Here is a 23,474-nt window from a genome sequence, read left to right on the forward strand (position 1 = left end):
GTATTCTTGCTCTGTGTTGATTTCCACCTCCAATTTTAAACAATATTGGATACAACAATATCATAACTTATGGATCATATGCTGGTGAGCATCTTATGCGTTATCAGATAGGTGATTCTGTTAGCTGCTAGCTGTTAGCGCTGTTATAACCCACACTAATGCATCTATCCAGTCAAGTCGTCGTCCACTATCTGCCAATTTCGACTTCACTGGGGCCAGAATTGGGGTTTTATATCCTGGGGCGGCATCGATCATGTGGTGGAGGAAGCTTCAAGCAACTGAAGTGCTCTTAAGCAAAACACTGGCACCGTAACCCCTTGCTAGGCGATGCTCGACGGCAGCTAATCGGCTAACGGAAGGATTTCAAAATGTACTGCAAAGGATTGATAAAGTGCATTAAAAAGCCTTTGTTGTGTTACCCAAAAGTGTCAATTTGTGTTGGATAATGCAGATATCCAAAATGTGGAATTACCTTCTCATAAAAAATAAATATAATTTTATTTCGCTCACATTTTTTCTATGAAATGTCTGTAATAAATGCAGGTTTAATCTTCTAAACCTACGCACTATCACAGAGATACATCCTCTCTAATGCCATCTGGTAGTGGTATCTGTGCAACTGATTCCTGAATTTAGACTGCGCGCACACGTCACACTCCGTCAGTCTTCTGTCAGCCTTGGCTGCCAAACATTAGAACCACCACACAGTTTGCAACCCTCTAATAACCCCTTAACTCGAGCAGAATTATCTGCACCACGCAATAGTCTAATAGCAAACCGTAACAGTAAAAATGGCATGACAAAAAGTGAGTTTTTGATTGGCTTTTTTTTTTACCAGGATTAATTTTCAATCTCATCGACTCTCTGGAACCCAAATAACAGATAACATCATAAAAGACGGTATTTGTCAGTTTTAAAAGCAAATCTTGACTCATCTGCTTTGCCGTTGCAAATGTTAATTAGTGGAAGGACTGCGCTTCTCTTTTTGAAGATGATCATCTGACTCATCCCGATCGGAGTTATTCTTATTCTGGGTGATGCAAGCTACTGACCATCCAGAATAAACTAAAGAAAAAAAAACACAATGAAAAGAAAAAAGTAATATAAAACAAAATCAAGCCGAACATGCAGAAGTGTAAGTGCCATGACACTGTCACAAAACGAGTAAATGCAATCGAACCACTTATTTGAAAAGCAATTATCTTTTAATAACTCAAGACCGTCCAATGAATGACATAGAATAAGAATAAGAATAAGAATAAGAATAAGAATAAGAATAAGAATAAGAATAAGAATAAGAATAAGAATAAGAATAAGAATAAGAATAAGAATAAGAATAAGAATAAGAATAAGAATAAGAACAACTTTATTTAACCCAAGTCAGTGCCATAAGCTTCTCCTTGTTTACAATCCTACTTCATCATGGTTTTAAAAACTGTAAGATGCTTAAGGGATCTGTCCTCATCTGGTCTCATGCTGTTGTTTTCTTCTCATGATTTGAGATTAAACCCAGAGGCCATTTGTTGCTGCTTTCTTTGCACTTAATACTAAAAGGAAAATCTTCGAAAAAATGTCCACCTGTGGCAATGAACATGGTTAGTTCTCAAATTGACGGAGAGCCGTTGAATTAGGCCTTGAAAGCCCCGGCCGGACCTCATCTGCCGATACAAAGCGAGATACCGTCTATCCTTTAAATTGAAGGATGAGGGTCTCGCTGTGTACCATGCTGCCAGACAAAATGTCTTACCGGCTGCATATCCTGGAGTTCTCCAGGATGGGCTGTATCTGATTGGTTTCAATGTATATCCCTAAATATAGTAGACCGCTAAGATACATACAAAGCATACATAGTCACTGGAAATTAAAAACTATCATCATCGACCACTATCCTCGAAGACACTCATATCACGAAACTATAGCTTACAATAGGCGACTCTACACTGTGCATGATATAACAAATACTGTTATATTGCACAAAAATGCTGCACAAAGCAATATCAAAGATAGTTGTGTGTTCTTATAATCGACCACCGGAGCAAAGATTAAATGTATTATATTTTGGGAATAAAGGATTTCTTGTAAATGTCTCCCTTGATGGAAAAGTTCATATTCTCGAAGTGAGATTGTTCACTATTTCTCATCTTTATACCTGTTTCGGGTTTTTCTTTTTTTTTTGCACACCTCCTGATAATTCGGGATCCATGTTCTTCACTTTCAGCTGCTGGCCTTCAACGCCACTTATGACTCAGTGCTTCTGTTTGCCTGTGGACCGATCGACACCCACTTCCTGGATCTGGTCAAAAAGCACTCAAAGTCAAAACGCTTTTCAAGTGAATTTCAAGGTGCATTTCCCCGCAGCTTTTACCATCTGTTATCGTTACAAAGCCCACCAACACATAAGTTTAGCTTCAGTTATCGCAGTTACTCTGACTACTTCTGGGAGTTCAAGCTCAACATGCCCATTTACAATCTTGACATGAATAAATGAAGACTCATGATATTTATTGAAAACACATAGAAATCATTCTTTCAAAAAAAAAAACAAAAAAACATCGCATTTATAGACATTGCTCTGAACTTTCACATCCTTGTTAAAGTGAGTTTCTTACATTATATTGGTTGAACGCAAAATTGATTTTACTGGAAGTTCAGATCCACAGCTGATGCACTGCCTTACACTTTATTTCACCTTATTCAAAAATTTAGGTTGTGAAGTCATTTCTAAGTTTATTTTCAATACGTTATAGAGTTACATGAGATGAGATGAGATGAGATGAGATGAGAACAACTTTATTAATCCCGAAGGAAATTGTTGTGCCAGAGTTTCAAGTAAAAAAAAAAACAAAAAACATAACAGTAATAGATAATAGTAGAAAGGAGGAAGAATAAGAAATATAATGAAATATGAATTGTCTTAACTGTTAGCAGTAACTACAAACATACATGAAGCTATGACCAAATGTAATGCTTTGCCGAAGGGAATACTCAAATCTTTGTACTTTTTAAGACCTGAAAACACTTGATAGCCTTAACTTTGACACTTCATATTTTATTGTATTTCTTATTCTCCCTCCTTCCTACTATTATCTATCATTGTTATGTTTTACTTGAAACTCTGGCACAACAATTTCCTTCGGGATAAATAAAGTTATTCTTATTCTTATTCTTATTATTCTTATTATTCCCCCACTGATAAATGACATTTACCAAATTAGTAATCAGGTATTACATTAATTTACCTTGTCAAAGAGTTAGAAAAGAAAAACACGCGCACAAAAAAAAGTAGAATTTAAAAAAAAATAACCACACCAAAAAACACTCCAGGAAGAAAAGATGATTTATTTTACATATAACACAAAACACTTGTTCTGGCATGCTTGCATCCTGCCTCAATAAGACCCCAACAACAGGATAAGCAATATCATGAATAATGAATAATTAAGCTACTAATACAAAATAAACAAAACAATATATTTTGTCTGCATTTAATATATACAATGATTTTAGACAGGTTGAAATGGTTGTTGATCCAAATCCAGTTCGCACACTAGATTCCTGAGAGTTCAGGTTCTTCTCGAAGAGCCAGTACGACCAACATTTTCCTAAAATTGTAATATCCTCATAAGAGATAGAAAAATCCATAGTCTGATTCTGATCAGCCTGCATGCATCCTGCCTGTTTTTGTTTATTTATTTTATTCTTTTCATTGCTATTGTCACTATTTATATTGTCGTTTAGTTCTGATTGTGTATTTTTCCCCCTTACTGTTCCTTCATGTTGTCCATTATTATCCCTGATGTTGTTGCTGCTGTCTATTTATTTATCTTCTGTCTCTCTATTTACATTTTTATTCATATTTATTTTACTTTTTTTATTTTTTGATATTATTACTGTTACACTGCTGCCACAAAGGGATTTCCCAAATGGGGATCAACAAATCTTATCTTATCTTATCTTATCTTATCTTATCTTATCTTATCTTATCTTATCTTATCTTATCTTATCTTATCTTATCTTATCTTATCTTGAATTACTTATTATTCAGTGCTGGTAAATATAGAGATATTCGGGGAAATTGAAAAGGAATTACGGTGACAAAAGTGGAGGTTAAAATGAGAAACTAATAAATAAATGAAGAATAAAACAGGCTGCGAGAAGAAAGAAGTTTAACTTTTTAGGAACTTTCTCGAACCTGAGGGTGGCGATACTGCGAAAGTGGGACGTTGGTAAAATCGAAGAAGAAGAAGAAGCGGTTTTTTCAGGCATTTACTCAGCTGTTTCTTTTTTGTTTACATGTTTACGCTCCGAGGATGAAAGTTCTTTATCCATGTGTCGGTGTGTAAAACTCTATTAACCTAACTTTTATGATTAATTTCAGAGTATCGCCGTAGGTTAAAACCGCAACAGATAGCGGCTAGTTAGCTCGTGTTGTTAGCATGTTTAGCATCAAATGAACGGTGTTCATTTCAAAGCCTTCTGTGTTTTTACTTTAACAGACGTTCATTTTTTTCAAGTATAGCTTAATGTATGTAAGTAGAGACACGCTTGCCGTACTAAATGTTTACTTTGCGAAATTTACACACCAAACCAGGTGCATATCTTCTTTTAGATTGAAATCCCTTTTAGTCCCCCCTCACAAACACACACACACATACAATGCCACAGAGACACATCAGTATTTGCAAAATTCTCAATGAAGAATTCATGCATTTTAATAATCAACATGAATGCTGTGTTCCATTTTCTCTGCAGTTCTGAATGACTTGAAATCCTAATTGCTCATGATGAGCACAGAACCTGCCAGCCTGGAGAATCTCCGCGTGTTGTATCATAATGATGACTACATTGTTGTGGACAAAAACTGGGATATTCGCATCGATAGCAAGATGTGGTATGAGAAACACACGGTGCAGGCACAGCTTCGGCACTGCTTCCCTCAGCTGGTAGACCCCAGCACCTACTATGGCTTCAGGTGAGACTTATCGCAACAGTTATAGAGAGCAGGCCGTCAAACTGTACATTTCTTTGTTTTTGAACATTTATTAGAACAGGTTCCTTGACAGAGTCACACACATTCTTACAAAACCTCATAACAAGATACACATTATACAATCTTCTTTATAGGTCACTTATTTCCTCACTTCGCTTAGCAAGCGAAAAATAAAATAAAAAACAAAACAAAACAACAAAACATCTAGCTCAGTCAAATAGAGATAATATCTTCAACTCTCCAAATATGTTTTAATGGGTGCCCATTTGTCAAGATATAGGTCTGTCTGAAGTCGTAAGTTTGCTGTTATGCGTTCCATGCAGTTTACCTCCTTAACCCTCTGATGCCACTGGTACAGGGTAGGTGGGTGGGGTTTGAGCCAGTTTACTGTGATCATTTTATGTGCAATTAATAGAAGAACTCTAAGCGAAAACACCTGTTTTTTCCTTAAATCGCTTGTTGATGCTGTACCCATAATAAATTGCTGTGGATCTCTCAAACTGTACATTTCAATGTGCAACCATCCATTTAGAAAATGACAAGCCTTTAAATTCGGCTAATCTATTTGGTGAGATCCTCTTGCAAAATGTTGATATTCTCATCTTTTCTGTTTTGCTCAGGTTCTGTCATCAACTGGATTTTTCTACCAGTGGGGCTCTTTGTGTTGCCCTCAATAAGTTTGCAGCTGGCCAGGCTTATCGATGTTTTAAGGACCGCACTGTCACAAAGGCCTATCTCGCTCTGGTATGTTGCATGGAAACAGATACACATACACACTTGCCATCCTTTCAACATTGGAGGTTACAGGATAAATGTGTTTTTATCTATGATGAATTAAAGTATGGAAGTTTTGTTCTTTAGATACGTGGCTTGGTGGAAAAAGACACACAAACTCTGGACTTTTCCATAGGCAAGAACTCCACAGAGGGAAAAACACATATGATGTGCATAGAAGGAACAGCTGGTACGTGATCCTTTCTTGCAAAATGTCTTTGATTGTTCGTGTAATTCCCATGGGACTCATTACTTTTTAAGATTAAAGATAAACTTCATAGACTCCCATTGGAGAAATTCCATTGTCACAGCAGCGCAACAGTTATTATGTCAAGACAAAACAAAAAGGAAAATGAATGAAAACATAAATAAAAGGCAGAAGACAGAAGCAAGACATCCACAAATGAATAAACAACAACAACAACAACAACATCAGGGATAACAATGGGCAACATAAATGAACGGTGAGGGTAAAAAATAAACAACCAGAACTAACCAACAATATAAATATAGCAACAAAAATAAATAGCAATGAATAAAATAAATAAAGAAAAATAGGCAAGATGTGTGCGGGCTGGGACAAACGAGGATGAGAGACAGCAGTTAGGACATGACGTATTAGGATATGAAGATAGTTGGTGTGAGAGAGGAGGATACAGAGAATAGGGTTAGATAATGAAGGTTGATTCGCTGTGGTGACCTCTGAAGGGAAAAGCTGAAAGAAGAAGAAGAAGAATTCTCTTCATTTATATTCAATATTATGAGGAAGACGTTCATGGTAAGCATGGTGGAAAACTTTCAATAGGGAGGAAGCAAATCTATAAGTAATGGTTGGACAATAAGCTCAGGGTCTGGACTGCTCATAAAGTCAGTTTCAAAAGTCTTTTACTGCTTTTGCGATTAGCTCATCCCCACTGTCCCATGCTCAACTACTGTTGGAATGGCAAAAAAGTACAAGGCATTGTTACTGTATTTAGAAAAAAAAAACAAAAAACTAAGTGAGACAATAGCTAAATAGCTAAAGAACAGTGGTGTCTCTCAATACAGACTCATCCATATAGACCCCAGTGCTCCTAAAACATAGAAATGGATATAACCTCTAGAATCTCCTACACACCAAACTGTCTGTCTCTGTAAACTGATACACTGACCTTTTTTTCATCCAAGCTGACAGGAACAAGAAAAATATGGACTACACCGAAAGCTAAAAGAAAGAAAGAATATGCTTGAAGCAACCATCGCTGAGCAGAAAATAATACATATGTTCAGAATATAATCAGCTGTATACTATTAAAATGTGCATTGCTGTTACTTCAGAATAGGCCTCTTATTAGCACAGAAGAGGGTCCCATTTTTCTGCCTGGAAAGTCACAATTCATGACTTTTGCACTACTATTCTCATTGCGGTAACTTTTAAAACATCATAGCTATTTGCAGTACTATAGACAGGTGTTAAATTGCTTTTTAAGTGCCATAATACGTATCAGTATGTCTTAACACTCCGTAATTCATCCAATATTCCGAAACAAGGCAAAAAAAATGCGAATCAGGGTAAATTTGATTGTATTGTCTCTTTTTCTGTTTTCTGTTTACATATATGGTCATTCATTTTTTTGTCTTGTCAGGCTGTGAGAATCCAAAACCCTGCCAAACGGAGCTGACGGTGCTGGAATATGGACTGTACGATGGAGACCCTGTGACCAAGGTGCTGCTGCAGCCGCTCACTGGTAACGGCAGTCATTTGCTTCTTTTCATGTAAAAAGAACTTGATCAGTCAAGCGTGGGAGGCAGCTGCCACATATTTTGCTGTCAGTATCTGAATAAGAATAATAAGAATAAGAATAGGAACAACTTTATTTATCCGGAAGGAAATTGTTGTGCCAGAGTTTCAAGTAAAACATAACAATAATAGATAATAGTAGGAAGGAGGGAGAATAAGAAATACAATAAAATATAAAGTGTCAAAGTTAAGGCTATCAAGTGTTTTAAGGTCTTTGTATAAGTTGCTTTGTATAACTGTATAACTTTTTTTTTTTTTTTTTTCTCCGTTTATCAATTTTATCGCAACGTCTTGTATTTTATGAAAATGCACAGCGGTGACGTGCCCATCGTCTTCCCACTCAGGTCGGACGCACCAGTTGAGGGTTCACTGCAGTGCAATCGGCCATCCGATTGTCGGTGATGTCACCTACAGCTCAGGAACAGACGACGCCCCCTTCCGGATGATGCTGCACGCACACCTCCTCCACATCCCGCTGAAACCGCAGGCGCTGCTCGTCTGCGCCGGAGATCCCTTTCTCACAACGGTAGACAATAAATGGCTCCCACAGAGAACTTTGCGGACACTCAAGGACACAGTGGACCTCCTGCTGAAGTGCAGGCAGGAGGAGCAGAGAGCATCCAGAGAGGAGCGAGAGAGAGTCAGACAGGTGGAGAAAGAGAGGAAAGAAAACAGGAAACAAAAAATGAAGGAGAGTGAAGAGCAGAGGAAAAGGTGTCAGGAGTGGCTGAGTGAATGGGTCGGGGACTGACGAGCCTATTTAAATGTATTTTGCAGAAAAGTCTGTGAGTATGTTTTTATGGCACCGTTGGTGTTTACTTTTACATTTTCATTGGCTGTTGTGACGAGAAAATTAGAGATAATATATGTATTACCATGTGCAACTATAAGCTTGTTAAATACTGATATCACAAGGTTTTTAGCAAATGAAGAAATTTATCAAAGTTTGATTATCCAGACAAACCATTATATAAACAAATAAAGAATCATACATCAGTGCCTTATAACAGGGGCTTCCCGCAACAACCAGTTTTACACACTGAGCTGTGCCTCTGCTAACACTGGGACTAACAATGAGTCCTGTTTTCTGGCAAATGAGGATATCAACATTTTTTTTCCCCCCAAACCTTTCAGTGACCAATATCCGTGTCCTCTTAATAACCTGTTCTCACTCTGTTGCTCAGTCCTGTCTACATTCCATGGAAAGTCATATTAGACCGCACTGTATGGTTTGATGAATGATGCCGATCAGTATCGTGACAGGTAAAGAAAAATACACCGTACCTGCTCTAGGAGATAACTGAATTGTGTGTTGTTTTATTTCCTTCAAGGCTAAAACTTGGAGAATAAATGATAAAAAATCCAAATCACAGTATTGCTATCTCATTTTAGAAACAGCAGTACTTTTGTGAAAGTCATGTTATAAGATGAGAAATAAAACACAAAAATAAACTGTGAGGTTCCTGAGGTTGAAATTGCAACTTTTTGTCACTCAAGAAAAAACAATGCAGTTTAACTTGTGAACTATGTTTTGTAGCATCTTCAATATTAACAATTGCTATCCTGAGAACTGCAATGTTATATAAGCCTGAACTGTTTTCCTTTACATAGTGGTTAAGCACTGTAATGTTAATTCATGTAATAATGGGGGGAAAGACCACAATCTCTATTCAGAATCTAACTCAGTTCAACTAAAAAAATCTAACCTTTTAAAAATATATATATATATTTTTTGTCCCCAGGGACCATCCATACTGGATCCATACTTTATTCAATGTCCCAGAATGTATTAAAACTAATACTTAAATATGACCTGGGTCATACTAGGAGACAATACTTTTTTTGTAAAAGCATTCAGTCTGAAAGAGTGAAACAATGGAATTTCTCAACATGTTTTCATCCAGAAACTATGGGGTCTAAGAAAAAAAGTAGCCTGTTGGGTAGCAGCTAGTGAAAATAGGAAAAAATAATGGAAAACCTTAAAGGATTTTATTCTTAAGGGCAAATACGGTGAGTGGACTGCTCAACCATCAACCATGGCGAATTAGAGATTGAAGCCCAGAAGGCATTGCAAAAGGGCTTGTTCTTGCAACAATCTCAGAGAGGGAAATATCCTGTGACATGCATGCAGACACAGATTCAATGTTTTTACGGTTTGTAGTTACGATGAAAAAATAAATACATATGTACATTCATCCATAAAAATGATGGACATGGCTGCAGAGTCAATAATGGCTGCTCATTTGGAACTTTAACTCTTCTAGTTGGAGACATTACATCGGTAAATTATCAAAAAAAAAAAAAAAAAGCAAAGAGTCCAGTGTCTGTCGACTACATGTTTGTGTGACCTAACAAACAATTTAAACATTTAAAAATGATTTGAACGATGATTTTGAAAAGGCGACGATGTTGTAGTTCACTATTGTCACCACTAGGTGGCGCTGCAGGATCCGCTCTACCATAAACATCAGTAGAAGAAGAAGATCTCAAATTTTTTTTCCGGAAAAACATGAATTAGTCGTTGACAGGTGACAGTCACGTTCGGGACCAAGCTGTAAATGGATCTTTTTAGCGAATTTAAATAATTCGCAGAAACCGTTAAAATATTAGAGTTTATCTCAAAATGACCTTCGACTTACTTTCCTATAGGAATTTAGTCCATGCTGTGTCGGGAGCAGTGGTAAGTTCATTAACACAGATTTACATCTCGAATCCATTTTCACACGGTAGCCTCACTTTGGGTCACGAATTAAGTTTATTCAAAATCATCAATGTTTTTTTTTTTTTTTTTTACTTTTTTTTTTTCTTCCCACATATATGCAACTGGATAACCTTTTGAACGGCATTCATTTGATCCTCATATCATATACAAATGACACACATGGATGTGAGTCAGCTATGAACTAATCCATGTAATGTGTTATGTGTTGTAGGGAAGTGTGACTGCTATGACGGTGTTTTTCCCTCTTGACACAGCCCGGCTGATGCTACAAGGTAGGAAACGGTTTGCACAGGTCAGAGCTGCAGAAACAAGCAGGCACAAACTATCTCTCCTTGTCTTTCTCTTTTTTTTTTGTTGGTCTTTTTCAAAGTGGACGAGAGGAGGAAGGCCAAGTCAACTCCAGCCATCTTAGCAGAAATTGTCAAAGAAGAAGGACTGTGAGTGATGTTTTTTTTTTTTTTTGTGTGTGTGTTCCGTGTTGCATTTAAAAAAATAACATTAGTAAGAGCTGCTCCTTTAATTGCACCCTTTATATACTGCTCAAAAAAGTTAAGGGAACATTTAAACAACACAATGTAACTCCAAGTTAATCAAACTTGTGTGAAATCAAAGCGTCCACTTTGAAAGCAACGCTTATTCATGTTGACTTGTTTTAAGGACATTAAATCAAAGTTGGATCAGCCTGTCATGTGTTTTTCCACTTTAATTTTGAGTGTGACTCCAAATTCTGACCTCCATGGGTGTTAACATTTGATTTCTCTTGACAATTTTTGTGTGATTGTGTTGTCAGCACATTCATCAATGTAAAAAACCAAAGTATTTGATACGAATATTTCATTCATTGGGATCTAGGATGTGCTTTTTAAGTGTTCCCTTTATTTTTTTGAGCAGTGTATTTACTTATTGTACTTATTAAAGTTTATCTGTATCTCTTTCTGATTTGTGTTTGCAGACTGGCTCCGTACAGGGGCTTGTTTCCAGTCATGTGCAGCCTGTGCTGCTCAAGCTTCGTCTACTTCTACTGCTTTCAGAGTCTCAAAACCAGCTGGCTGGAGGGTCAGCCGTCAACACCCCTGCTCGATTTGGTGATTGGCATATTAGCGGGTGAGATATCTTTAAAAACAAAAACAAAATTAAACTGTTGAATTACCTAGGAAGTCGGGGAACAAGTCATCTTCACCATCAGGCCAGATCACGTCATGTTTATTTCATAGAATTATAGAATTCATTCACTTTTCAGCACTGTGGAATCTAAGAGTGTGTGTGCGTATGTGTGATGGAAGGATGTCAATCATGTCATTCATTGCAGGAGTTTTGAAAAAAATCTGCATCCCCAAAAATGCTCCAAAAAGAAAAGATGATTTATTTCTCATATAACACAAAACACTTATTCTCACATTCATGACGTTTCAAGCAAAACATTGTCTCTTCCTCAGATGCTTACCGGAGATATTTGTTAACAAATATGTTTTTGTGGTGCCCTTTTTAAAGAGAAGAGAATGATCATGTGAATCATCCCTCCTTTTTTTCGTCTTTCACGCCTCTTGTTAGATATATGATGTCCTTTTAACATTTTAACATTGTAATATTATCTTCAATACTTTTCGAGAACCGACCCGAGACACAGATACTTTTTTATGTTTTTAATATATGCACAGATATACACAAAAGGGGACTGAAAAAAAAACATATAATACAATCAGCAGACAATATAAGTTATAAAAAAAATATATAAAAAACATCTACATGTGGGATCAGACCAACAGAGCAAATGTGTTTTTCTTTTCTAACTGTAATTCATTACAGTCAATTTGTTTTAATACAATCTACAAACAGTCATTTGGTTAGACTGTGTCGGTTATTATTATTTATCTAATAGTAAGTAGTTTTTCCCCATCTCTAATGAAGTCATTATCTAAATATAAATATTTTATATTTCTGGATTTTTCACATATAGCCCCAAAAACGAATTTTAAGCAAACAACATAATTTCTAGTGCAGATGTTTTCCTCCCGGTACGTTTTAACTGAACTCACTGTGAAATCTTTGTAGAAGACCGTCGTTGGTACTTGGATGATCCCATCTTCAGATTCTCAAATGTCTCTTTGTCTGTTAAGGTGTTATAAATGTCTTAGTTACCTCACCTTTGTGGGTCGTCAACACCAGGCTGAAACTTCAAGGATCCAAGTTTCGGAGCGAAGACATACAATCCACCAACTACTCAGGCATTTTCGGTAAATGATTCATCAAAGTTGAACAAACCAATAGAAGTCATGCACTGCGTGACTGCCTAAATAATCGCTCTTTCGGACATTTTTTTTGTAGATGGATTCGCCCAGATTGCTCATGCCGAAGGCGTCGGAGCCCTGTGGAGCGGCACCGTCCCGTCGCTGCTGCTCGTGTTGAATCCAGCCATCCAGTTCACCATTTACGAGAGTCTGAAGAGGCAACTCGGCAAAGGGGTTTCGGCAGAAGTGAGTGAGAGGACGAGATTTGCTTTGTTCGGGGCTTAAGGTAAAAAAAAAAATTGGATGTCTCAAAGTAAAATAATCAAATAAAATAGGACAAAGTTTTTTCACTCATTCGTCGGTGACAAATTTAATTTGTTCTTTTTGGAGCTCAGGGAGTTTTAGCGAAAAGGTGATATATTATGTGCATCAACATTGGCCTCTGCTGGCGTAACTTGGTATTGTCACATTATCTCACTATTCTTTTCAGATCTGCTTAAAGTAATTAATTTCCGGTTCCGCCTTGGTAGAAGACCGATTCTGTTAATATCACATTGCAAAGAAAGTCCCTGGTCTCCAAAAGATAACGTGACTCCTTTTTTCTTAACACCCGGGAAGGGCGGCTCTCCACGCCTTTCAAAAAGTAAATAGAAGAAACGTCACTGATATTCGTCAAGCTGGAATATTTCATCCAGAGCAATTTTGGATATTATCCCGTTCGATATTCGAGCAGCCATGATGAGACAGATTTGCAGTTATAATGTGGCTGTCAGGGTTAAACAAAAGGAAAGTTTTTTTCCTCCCCGAACCCTCTAGACATTGCAAACCTTCACAACAGCAGATCACGTCTCTCCGGGAATATAAAAAGAACTAAAAAACCCTTGTCCGACAAATGCGATCCATCTTCCGCTCTCCCTCCCCAGCTGTCTTCCTTGGAGACCTTCTTAATCAGCTCTCTTGCCAAAACTGTTTCCACAACAGTTACGTACCCGCTGCAGACTGTTCAGTCCATGCTCAGGGTAGGTTTTGTGTGCACGTCAGCGGGTTTTTGTTAACTTGTAGAAAAGGGATGGGGGTGAGCAATATTGCAATATCAATGCAATGTATAATCGAAAATTGATGAATTCATTATTGTTTTATGGTTTTATAATTGCTGCAGTTGGGTCAGTACAAAAAGTCAACAGGCAAATCAAGACTCGTTTCCAGTCTGATGAGCACCAAATGTCTTCTGGTCACCAGAATGCGGTAGGTGTGTTTTGGTGTTCAGTTTCCAATAGTTATTTGGATTATTAATATATTTAAATGTCCCCACTGTGGGACCATTAAAGGAAATATTCTTTCATTCGTGTAGTCCTTTATTTTTGGTTTGATATGTGCAAAATTTGGCCTCATACAAACAAAAATCTGCAAAAATCTAATTCACATGGAGGGAAATGACTTCATGTTATTCGTCTGACTGATAATAGTCTCATTATTGTCTCTTCGTAGCACACATGCAGTTCATGGGGTTAAAAGAATCTTAATGTAAACAGAAAGAGTGGTTATCTCCCCCCGTTTGTGCCTTTGGGTCCGATTTTAGGTTTTAAAATCTCCTAAATGGCCAGTCAACAATAAGAGCAAGAGATCCATTGAGGTTCTTTTTTGTCTCTCCGCCATTCGTTGAACATTTAATTCTACTTAGGGATTTCAATCTCTCTGCAACTACTGTTATTCTCCATTTTCTAAATGAGACTGCATTGCAAGTTGTGCCAGATCAATGCGCTTAAAGGTTGAATTCTTGTCGAAATCTTCTGGTCGTCGCAACCGGACTTGAATTTCTTCACTTTCAGACGTTTCACCGCTCGCCCGAGAAGCATCTTCTGATTAAGGGCGTTTCCGGGTGTTCATTTTACTAATCCACCATTCCAGGGACCAGTGTCAATGTATAACTGTAGGAATTAGTTTAGCGGGGGTAGCTGATGACGTGATCTTTATTTTGTTGTGTTCAAGTGTCCTTAGCTTGTTTCCCCATTCCAGAAAGTTTGGTGTGCTGGGTCTGTTCAAAGGCCTGGAAGCAAAGCTTCTGCAGACGGTGCTGACGGCCGCTCTCATGTTCATCCTCTATGAGAAACTGGTTAGCTGCACCTTCAGAGTCATGGGACTGACCGAGAACCACGAAAAGAAGCCTTAGCCGGCCGCTGTGGACTTCCGGCCGGAGTGACGGCGGTGAATATCCCTCGAATGCACTCCTAAAATCCAACACTCTTTTAACACCGAAGCCTTCAAAAGAAAAAAACAAAACAAAAACTTTTAATGCATTTAAGAAAACATTGCTTCTAGGAAAGGGGTATCCTTGAATTCAGTTTTGGTGGCACTAAAGGCTACCCAGGAAACCTACACTCCCAGCATAAACCTACTTATATATTAATATCTGCTTCATAAAAGAAAAAAAAAAAGTAGAAAAGCAAGGCAGGAAAAGATGCCCCCAACCGACGGAGCAGGATCCTACACAACCGTCCCTTTTTAGTAACCCGCTGGAGAAACACTTGATTCATCAGAAGAATGTAGATGTGGGTGAAGGTAAGCAGCCAAGAACTCACCAGATACCTCAGGAAACAAAATCCCTCCAGATTTTGGTTTGGACAAAGTATCGGCCGTTACACACATGACATGTTTTGCGTTTAGTCTCAATTTTAACTGGTGCTTATTATGTTCACAGTGTGCGTTGACCCCCCCCCTCCCCATATATATATATATATATATATATATATATATGTGTGTGTGTGTGTGTGTGTGTATATCTATATACCAATATATAGATGTTTATACAAACACACACACACACAAGCATATTGTATAGCACTGCAAACAACTGTGGCCTTTAAAAAATTGAAAGTGTGTCTGTGTGTGTGTGTGTGTGTGTGTGTGTGTAAACATATCTGTATATTGGTATCAGTAAATCCTTACCTATAGATGTGTATATATAGCTGATCACGCATCAGGATTTGGTATATAAACTTTAGCAACATGTTTCCCAACATGGATATCACATTAAAAACTTCCCTAAATCCACACTGTAGGATTATTTTCATTGAAAAATCCCTCAGTCCAAAACTCAAATTCTTATTAAATAAGAATACATTGAAAAGTCTGATGTTATTTGCCAGGAATGAATGTATTTGACTGTAAGGAAGAACATAAAACTTTGGCAAGCTATTTTCCGCCTTTTATTTTTGTTGTCTTCATCTACACTGGTTTGTTTTAATTGTGGTATTTTTACCGACAGTTTGCTGGTTTTTTTTTTTTTTTCTACTTTGTTTTTGAAAGATGGCAATGTTGTCCGGTATTACTTTGTGAATTCTGCGGTAACTTTTCAAAACAGGAAGAAGTTGAAGTTGTTTGAACGGGTGGTTTTGAGCTGAAAATGGTTCACGATTGATACATGCCTGCATTTATATTTCCAGGAGATTATTATGGAATAAATATTCTTGATTTGTGATCTGAGAGCGTGATTGGCTTTATGTCTTTACACAGTATATGGCCCTGCGATCAAAATTATTTTATTGTGACAAACTGAACAAGATTCTGAATGTTTTAACTAAATGTTTTAGCCCATAAACTTTATCTAACCTGATACTGGCAGTAATGAACAATTGCTTGCATGATTCTTTGACATTTGACTTCATGGATTTTTTTCAATGCATTTATTATTAATTTTATTTCTATTTTCAGACACCATTAGATGCTGAAGAGTCAGTTAATTTTATATAAATATATTGGACTGCTGGATATTTCATTGTGTGCTATAACTATTATCATAATTGAATAAGATAAGATAAGATAAGATAAGATAAGATAAGATAAGAACAACTTTATTAATCCCGAAGGAAATTGTTGTGCCAGAGTTACAGAAAATATAACAGTAATAAATAATAAAAAGAAAAAGGCAGAATTAGAAATAAAAATAAACTATAGACTATAAAGTGTCTCAGTTAAACTATAAAGTGTCTTAGTAAACAAGTGATAAAACTATAAGTGTCTTAGTAACAAGAATTTGTCACGAGGAAAATTTGTCATTTTCCTCATTTCTTTTTCATCTCAAATCATATTTAATATGTGGAGGTTCTCAGTCATCCAGGTCCTGTCGAAAATCTTCTTGTTTTGCCGATTGGACCTGAATTTCTTCACTCCAAGACGTTTCATCCCAGAGGCTTCTTCGGTTCTAATGACCTGCGGGGAGTTTCCGACTAGAACTGCCAGGTTTTTGGACGGGTCTGGATTATGGTGGCTTGTTATGGAAGTGGAAGAGTTGATGTGCAGAAACGGGGTGTAAGGAGGGCTTGCTATGCTAACGGAGGTGCCGTTTGTGGAACGAAAGAGGAACTTCGTGGAATCACCTGGATCGGATTGTGAAAAGCTAAACAAGGATGAAACATGTTGGCTCACATGAACTTGTGTGTGTTACTTAGGGGTTTCTTCTGGCGGTGGGTCTTTCCTGGTTGTTTGGAGGTTCCAGAAGGTCCTGGTCTGTGCGTGCAAATCTGTCTCGGTATCGATCCCGGTACGGCGTCGCACGTTTGCGAAAGGTCGCGTCTGAGGCCCCTCCTCTTTTGAGAGATGGTTTTCGGTTTCTTGGACTGGTCTCTTGAAGCGTCCGTCTTCTCCGGCCAGAATACGAACTTTGCCGCCTTCAACCGAACGTCCCTCGTCCTTCGGGTGCAGGCGGACCTCCGAGTCCTTTCCTGAAGCGGTGGCTCTCCTGTGCGGAGGTTGTTCGGTCTCTCCGATGTCATCGCAATCCTCGGCGCAAGTGACGGCAAACGCCGCATTCTCCGTCCTGCGCCGGGGTGTTCTGTCCTTGGAAGCGCACCGGTTTTTGCCTCAGGGTGTCGTGGGGTTTGAAATGTACGAATATGTGGTGTTTCTTAAACACCCGCAACGTACGGTATGACGATGTTCTTTGGTTTGTTGTCGTTTTCTACCTGTTCTACGTTCCTGCACCCGGTGGTTTCTGTTGCTGTATCTCGGCCTCGCTTCCTTCAGGTACATAATCTGAATATGAACCAAATTAAATATGGAAATATTTTATTCATTTGTCATTGAAGACGTCATGGCCCCCATCTCAGAACATTTGTTTTTATATTCTCGTAGTCTCATGTATTAAACATGTTGACGTTTATGTTGAGATACAACTGTACTTACAGACAAAGTGGATACCTAATAGCTCAGAGGCAGTCGTGTCCTGATTACATTTTCTTCTCCGACGTGATTATTTGATTAAAAGAAAATAAAAGACGACGCCGAAGACCCTTTTTCCTGTAAAAGTTAAGACTTTATACTTGTTTGAATAACAGGCAGACTCCTTTTTGGAAAGGGCAGCAGAGCGATGAAAGAACTCTTATTCTAATTTTTTTAGGCAGTCCTGTATATATATATACTGCTCCAAAAAATAAAGGGAACACTTGAACAACACAATGTAACTCCAAGTCAATCTCACTTGTGTGAAATCATAGTGTCCACTCAGGAAGCAACACAGATTCATTTTGACTTGTTTTAAGGACATTACATCAAAGTTGGATCAGCCTGGAGTTTGTTTTTACACTTTAATTTTGAGTGTGATTCCTAATCCAGACCTCCATGGGTTGATACAATTGATTTCCATCGATCGTTTTTGTGGGATTTTGTCGTCAGCACATTCAACTGTGTAAAGAGCAAAGTATTTCATAAGAATATTTCATTCATTTAGATCTAGGATGTGTTTTTTAAGTGTTCCCTTTATTTTTTTGAGCAGTGTATATATAACATACATATCTATATACAAATAGACAGATAAAGGGTTTATTCTTTTATTCTTCGCTTACAGCAATGGGCCACCTGGTGGATTTGAAACAACGTTTACCTCTGGACCATTCTGACACACCTGATATAACCTGAGTAATACCGTCAGAAGTCCAGCAGTTATTTTAAAAAATCACACATTCCAGTTTAGACCGACGTCCGTCCAGATCCAGCTGCCTTTATCTACTCCAGCTCATTTGGATTTTGACTTGAGTTCCTCAGGTTTCCACCTTCTTATCATCTACCTCATAGTTGGTGGAGCTCGTAAAGGAGATTCCTCAATACGTGTCTCGACACGCTAAGTTTCTGCTGCGTCGCTCCTTCTTGTCGGGTCTCTCGGAGTTTCCATGGGTGTTTACTCCTCTTCTATTCCCGGGCGTAGCTGCCTTTTGCCTTCCACTTCCCTGGGTGTCGTCGTGTTGCGGATGTTCTCCTCTCGACCCTCCGAACCTCTTCTCAATCTCACCTTCTGCGTTCTCTTCTTCCTCTCACACCGTCTTCTTTCACGTCATCTGTAAATCTCCACTTCGGGCCTCCTGACTGGCAGTTCCAACCTCAGCATCGCTCTACCCAGACTCGCTATTCAGCATCCTTCCATCAAACGGCAGCGCGCCGTGCAGCTGGCAACAATCTGCCCGTTTGATTTGCACTTGATGCCCACTTGCCAACACAGAAGACGGAAATCAAACAAACCGTCGACGTGACATCTGGGTCCCACTGATGCAAGCGTGCAGTTTTTTTTTTTTTTTTTTTTTTAGTTTGTTTGTTTTGCACGAGACGACGTCTCCAGTGCAGGACCGGGTGCGATAGAGTTTGTACTCTTATTACGACAGCTGTGACAAAGGCTGATGATGTCATATGAAGTGAATTCTTAGTCGTGGAATATTAGAAATATCCAAGAGAAGAAGGGTCACGTGAAAGGGTGGGTGTCAGTGAAAAAGCTGAATCATCAGGTGATGTATATATTAATGCACTTATTTTAAATTAATCATGAGGTAAAACCTCGTTTACCCATTTAATGTTATGCTTTCTCGGGCGCACGTGGGAGGTTTGGTGTATTTTGCTGACCGCGGCTACGGCATCATGCTGACTAAGGTCATGGAATCGTAGCGCGCGTGTCGGAGTAGAACATATCTAGCACAGAGGTGCGCAGAAGACTCTCCACCATAAACTAAACGATAAATTAAACCTTTGTGCCAGAACGAGCGCGAGAGAGGGAGGATGAGGAGGAAAGACGGCGCAGAAAGGTGGGAGAGAAATGAGTGCTGGAGATAGAGGAAGAAAAAAAATGGGTGAGCGCTAATACCCTGATGGTCTGCAGTCTTTTCCCCTCCGTTCTGTATAGCTCAGCAAATAGTTGTTCTGATTCTGGCTTCTCTCTCTCTCTCTTTCTCTCTCTCTCTCCTTTCTTGCACTGGTGTTAGAGAGGGGTTATCTTGGATAGCAAAGGAAAACCAGAGAGAGAGAGAGAGAGAGGGGGGATTGTGCACGAGCATGAAACACTTTATCATATCCTTCCTGCTCCGCTCTAATTGAGCCAAGTGTTTTAGTAGATTGAAAGACACTGTGGAGGTAGGAGAGATGCTGCAGTGTGTGTGTGTGTGTGTGTGTGTGTGAGGGGGGGGGGGGTCAAAGAGGACAAATGAGAGCTTAAGTAAAGGAGACTCGTTTTAATGCAGGACACTGCAACAAAAAAAAAAATTCAAATATAGACGCCAGATATGGGGTGGCTTTTGATTTCGGCTCTTTTGATGACACGTCTTTTTCATTTCTTGATTTATTTGCTACTCGTGTAATTACACCGATGCGAAGTCCACCGGCAACGTGTTAAGCGACACGTTACGTTACCGCAGACCGGCTAAACAAATCACACTATATGATAAATCATACGATTCAGCGTTACATCACACACACACACACACACACACATTGGGATGCCCCACATTAATCGTGCTACGGTGAATTGGTTGCTTTGCAACTACTATTTTATTTTTGTGTCTTTTCAGTAGGTTAGTGTTGGTAACCTACCACGACCTGCGCTACACATTCACTCGAAAGGTAAACAACACATTCATTTCCATATTGTGCTTATTGTGGATATAAATGATGAACTGAAGCTGAATTTAAATATTTTTTCTTTTCCAAATTCACAGTAATGAAACTATTTTTGAATATTCTAATTTCAGCTTCTGATTACCACCACTGTTACTACTGTTGCACGTGTGTTTGGATAAAAATAAGCTATTCATATGATGTTAAAAGCTCCTCCCACACTATAAATATATGTAGCTTTTGCGCAGCGATAATGCTGATAGTTCATTTTATTTTTTCCTCAATTATTCTTTTTTTTTTCCTCTCAGTCGCAGTACTATGGGGATACTTCATTTTTTTCCGTCGGCACTGGTACTCCTCTGGGACATTTTCCTTTTTGGCAAAAAAACATTCTCCAAAAACCATTTCAGATTTGTGTTTCACTGTCCTGGTACTCCAGTGAGGGACATGGAACACCCTGTTAATAAATACAGTTTATCTTATCTCGAGGACAAGGACACGTCTAAGGAAAAAATGGGAATTGAACCAGGAACCTTCCTGCTTTGAGGCAGAAACACAAACCACTTTACCGCCGTACGATGAACATAGTAATCATAAATAAGGCTGAAAAGATGACAATGTAAAAGTAAGTAAAAAAATACACAAACAAATATGCAGCAATATTCCATGTTTACACCAAGGATCATAGTGGTTACATGATGCAAAGGTCATAAGATAAGTGTAAAGGTGCTTGAAAAATCATACTTACCATAAGACAGGTTACTGTTAATAATTAGAATATTAGCTGGAATTTCCAGGCGTGTTTTTACACACCAAAGGTATTTTTTTTACATCCTTAACAAAAGTGTAATTTTCAGAGTCTTAATAAGCTAAGCCTTAGAAATCAAATAACCTCAAATTTATAATAAAATTGGCAGAAGAAAAGAATTCTCAAACCTCGAAAACAAATCGCGGCTTGTAACAGGGAATCTGTTAACATGCAATCGTGCAGAAAATCAGAGTTTACCTTCCCGAAAATGGGAAAAAAAATCCAATTGATAAAAAAAATGACCAGAGGAAAATGAAACTGAAGTGGAAAATATGAGTCTATATTCAAAAACACGGTGATAAAATCTTACAGGTCAATCGATACTGATGAATACATTTGCGGTTATGGATCATACAAGAAAATGCTCATCATTAGCATTAGCATAGCACATTTGCGGTTATGGATCATACAAGAAATGCTCATCATTAGCATTAGCATAGCACATTTGCGGTTATGGATCATACAAGAAATGCTCATCATTAGCATTAGCGTAGCACATTTACGGTTATGGATCACACAAGAAATGCTCATCATTAGCATTAGCATAGCAACATATAGCAATAAAGAAGAATAAATAGAAAAATAAGGATTTTGTTTTTACTGTAATTTCAGATACAGACACTGAATATCCAGCCGCACATGCAGGGTACCCCGTTTCGAGTCCGATTGAGGATCACCCCCGTTTTGGATGCGGTTGGATATTTCCAGGAATCAGGGGGCGCGGCTGAAAGCCAACGTCTCTTCCCGAGTGGGCGGATTCAGCAGTCAGTCATCTCCGGTGAAAACAGCACGGATTGAATATGGACTCCGACGGCCAGTAAGGGGAACGCTAGAATTAATTAATCTGAGTGTAATCCTGAGCAAATAGCATAAAACAAATGCTGGGAGGGGGATCCATTACTGCAAAGACTCATGATGTGGCACCTTTCAGCAAGGGGAGCCCGGGTAGAAGTACATGGCCGCCCGCCAGAGGATTAAGTTTCCGTCTAACACCCCAGCATTTACGGAGCTGCTGACATTGCAGATCTCGACCTATTGTCACCAAAATGTGCTCGTGGGGGCAGCCAGATGGATCACTCCTCCAGGGGTCTATGCAGATTCACAACTCCTAAGTTTGCAGGCATTTGCAACGCGCAGATTCTTGCCGATCGATTCCGGTGTCGAATAATCGGGGAATATCCCGCCGAGCAGGCTTCCCTTCCGCCGAGTCGCGTATTGGACTTTTTTTTAAAAAAGGCTCAGTCTTTGCAGCCGCCAGTCATTCCAGCACCCAACGTGCGAACGTGGTTTACAAATCATGTGAATTAGCTTCCTTTTTTTTTCGCCGTTTGTGAGTTTGGATCAGGTCGGACGCGTTCGTGTCGTAGGTTTCCTGTACGTCAGTTACCGAGTTTTGCGTAATCCTAAACATCTTTGAAACGAGTAGCAAGTAAGGCTTGAATTTAGACATTTACACACATTACTTTAAACATACGCAGACCGGGTATCCCCGATATTTCCCATGATTTTCACAAACACAAAGAAAAAAATAACAAGCTGGAAGCTAAATGTAATACATAGAAGTCATATTGAATATAAGAGATCTTGTTGAGTCTGATTAAAAAGACTCTCAATTTAAACTCTGCATTCAAAATAAATCTTCTTTGGCTATGGATGTATAGTTTTACACAATTTTAGCACATGGCAATAAATTTCACACAGGGATTCGATTTAACCCTAATACCGTAAAGTCTTGTACCTTCCGATAATAATTCTGCTGCTTTCAGCTCCGTCTTCTGGACTCCAGTGTCAGTCGGTTGCAACTCCTGGAGGAACTGATGCTCTTGATCAGACCCGGGCACTTTACGGCCCGCGGGCCACATCCGGCCCGCCAAACAATTTTCTTTTAATATTTTTAACACATATTTTCAATCAATGATAAATTCAGAAACTCCCTGTATTTTTCCTTTCGTTTGATTTTGTATGGACGATCGCATTCAAAATAATGTCGGTGCATTTATATGATCATTAATGATTAAGTTGAAATAAAATGCCGAAAAATGTAAATGTTTAAATTACAGTTTTTATATTGTTCAATTTACATGATATAGAAGTTAAATATAAAATGTGGCCCGCTTGCCGTAATAATTGCCCACCCCTGCTCTCGATTCTTCTTCTTCCACGGCAAACACAATTGTTGATACAATTGATACGTTTACCCTTTGACTTACATTACTTCTGTTACCACCTCAATCTGATTTTTTTTAGAATATCGTTGAATAGCAATGTTATTCGTCTAAGGAAGCACTGGCTTTTCCCCGAGC

The 23,474-nt window shown here is 38.5% G+C and overlaps 3 protein-coding genes across 9 annotated transcripts in view; all 3 read left to right on the forward strand.

Annotated features, from left to right (window-relative positions):
* The first annotated feature begins 4,215 nt into the window (after positions 1-4,215).
* rpusd1 (RNA pseudouridine synthase domain containing 1) lies at positions 4,216-8,996 on the forward strand. 3 transcript variants are annotated; one of them, XM_086154206.1, is made up of 6 exons: positions 4,216-4,335; positions 4,753-4,972; positions 5,611-5,734; positions 5,852-5,954; positions 7,390-7,491; positions 7,889-8,996. In XM_086154206.1, exons 2-6 carry the CDS (start codon positions 4,782-4,784, stop codon positions 8,293-8,295), a joined length of 927 nt encoding a protein of 308 aa, XP_086010332.1. In that variant the 5' UTR covers positions 4,216-4,335; positions 4,753-4,781; the 3' UTR covers positions 8,296-8,996. The 3 variants fall into 3 exon arrangements, with proteins under 3 accessions (XP_086010332.1, XP_086010331.1, XP_086010330.1); XM_086154205.1 differs by lacking the exon at positions 4,216-4,335 and adding an exon at positions 4,386-4,591; XM_086154204.1 differs by lacking the exon at positions 4,216-4,335 and adding an exon at positions 4,386-4,529.
* Positions 8,997-10,063: 1,067 nt separating this feature from the next.
* On the forward strand, positions 10,064-15,977 carry LOC147230714 (peroxisomal membrane protein PMP34-like). 2 transcript variants are annotated; one of them, XM_086154207.1, is made up of 9 exons: positions 10,064-10,224; positions 10,478-10,538; positions 10,637-10,703; positions 11,219-11,370; positions 12,384-12,500; positions 12,592-12,740; positions 13,418-13,513; positions 13,654-13,739; positions 14,511-15,977. In XM_086154207.1, exons 1-9 carry the CDS (start codon positions 10,168-10,170, stop codon positions 14,662-14,664), a joined length of 939 nt encoding a protein of 312 aa, XP_086010333.1. In that variant the 5' UTR covers positions 10,064-10,167; the 3' UTR covers positions 14,665-15,977. The 2 variants fall into 2 exon arrangements, with proteins under 2 accessions (XP_086010333.1, XP_086010335.1); XM_086154209.1 differs by having other exon boundaries at positions 13,654-13,743; positions 14,511-14,567.
* Positions 15,978-21,971: 5,994 nt separating this feature from the next.
* Positions 21,972-23,474, forward strand: part of LOC147230715 (voltage-gated potassium channel KCNC1-like) — a 72,401-nt gene continuing 70,898 nt past the window's right edge. For all 4 annotated transcript variants that reach the window (XR_015106730.1, XR_015106729.1, XM_086154211.1 and 1 more), the window contains exon 1: positions 21,972-21,988. The gene's annotated coding sequence lies outside the window, so the exon portion shown is untranslated. The remainder of the gene's footprint in view (positions 21,989-23,474) is intronic.

Source organism: Fistularia commersonii, chromosome 10 (assembly GCF_037954325.1).
Source record: "Fistularia commersonii isolate RoL2024-O1a breed Wild chromosome 10, RoL_Fcom_v1.0, whole genome shotgun sequence".
NCBI classification, from domain to species: Eukaryota; Metazoa; Chordata; class Actinopteri; order Syngnathiformes; family Fistulariidae; genus Fistularia; species Fistularia commersonii.

What these genes read in the sequence shown, in the direction of transcription:
- LOC147230714 (XM_086154207.1), top strand. Translation starts at nt 10,168, where the DNA reads ATGACCTTCGACTTACTTTCCTATAGGAATTTAGTCCATGCTGTGTCG. An exon ending in AGCCCGGCTGATGCTACAAG is followed by an intron (nt 10,539 to 10,636) that starts GTAGGAAACGGT and finishes TCTTTTTCAAAG; the next exon opens with TGGACGAGAGGAGGAAGGCC. An exon ending in GCAAAGGGGTTTCGGCAGAA is followed by an intron (nt 12,741 to 13,417) that starts GTGAGTGAGAGG and finishes CTCCCTCCCCAG; the next exon opens with CTGTCTTCCTTGGAGACCTT.
- rpusd1 (XM_086154206.1), top strand. Translation starts at nt 4,782, where the DNA reads ATGATGAGCACAGAACCTGCCAGCCTGGAGAATCTCCGCGTGTTGTAT. An exon ending in AGCACCTACTATGGCTTCAG is followed by an intron (nt 4,973 to 5,610) that starts GTGAGACTTATC and finishes TGTTTTGCTCAG; the next exon opens with GTTCTGTCATCAACTGGATT. An exon ending in GTGCATAGAAGGAACAGCTG is followed by an intron (nt 5,955 to 7,389) that starts GTACGTGATCCT and finishes TTGTCTTGTCAG; the next exon opens with GCTGTGAGAATCCAAAACCC.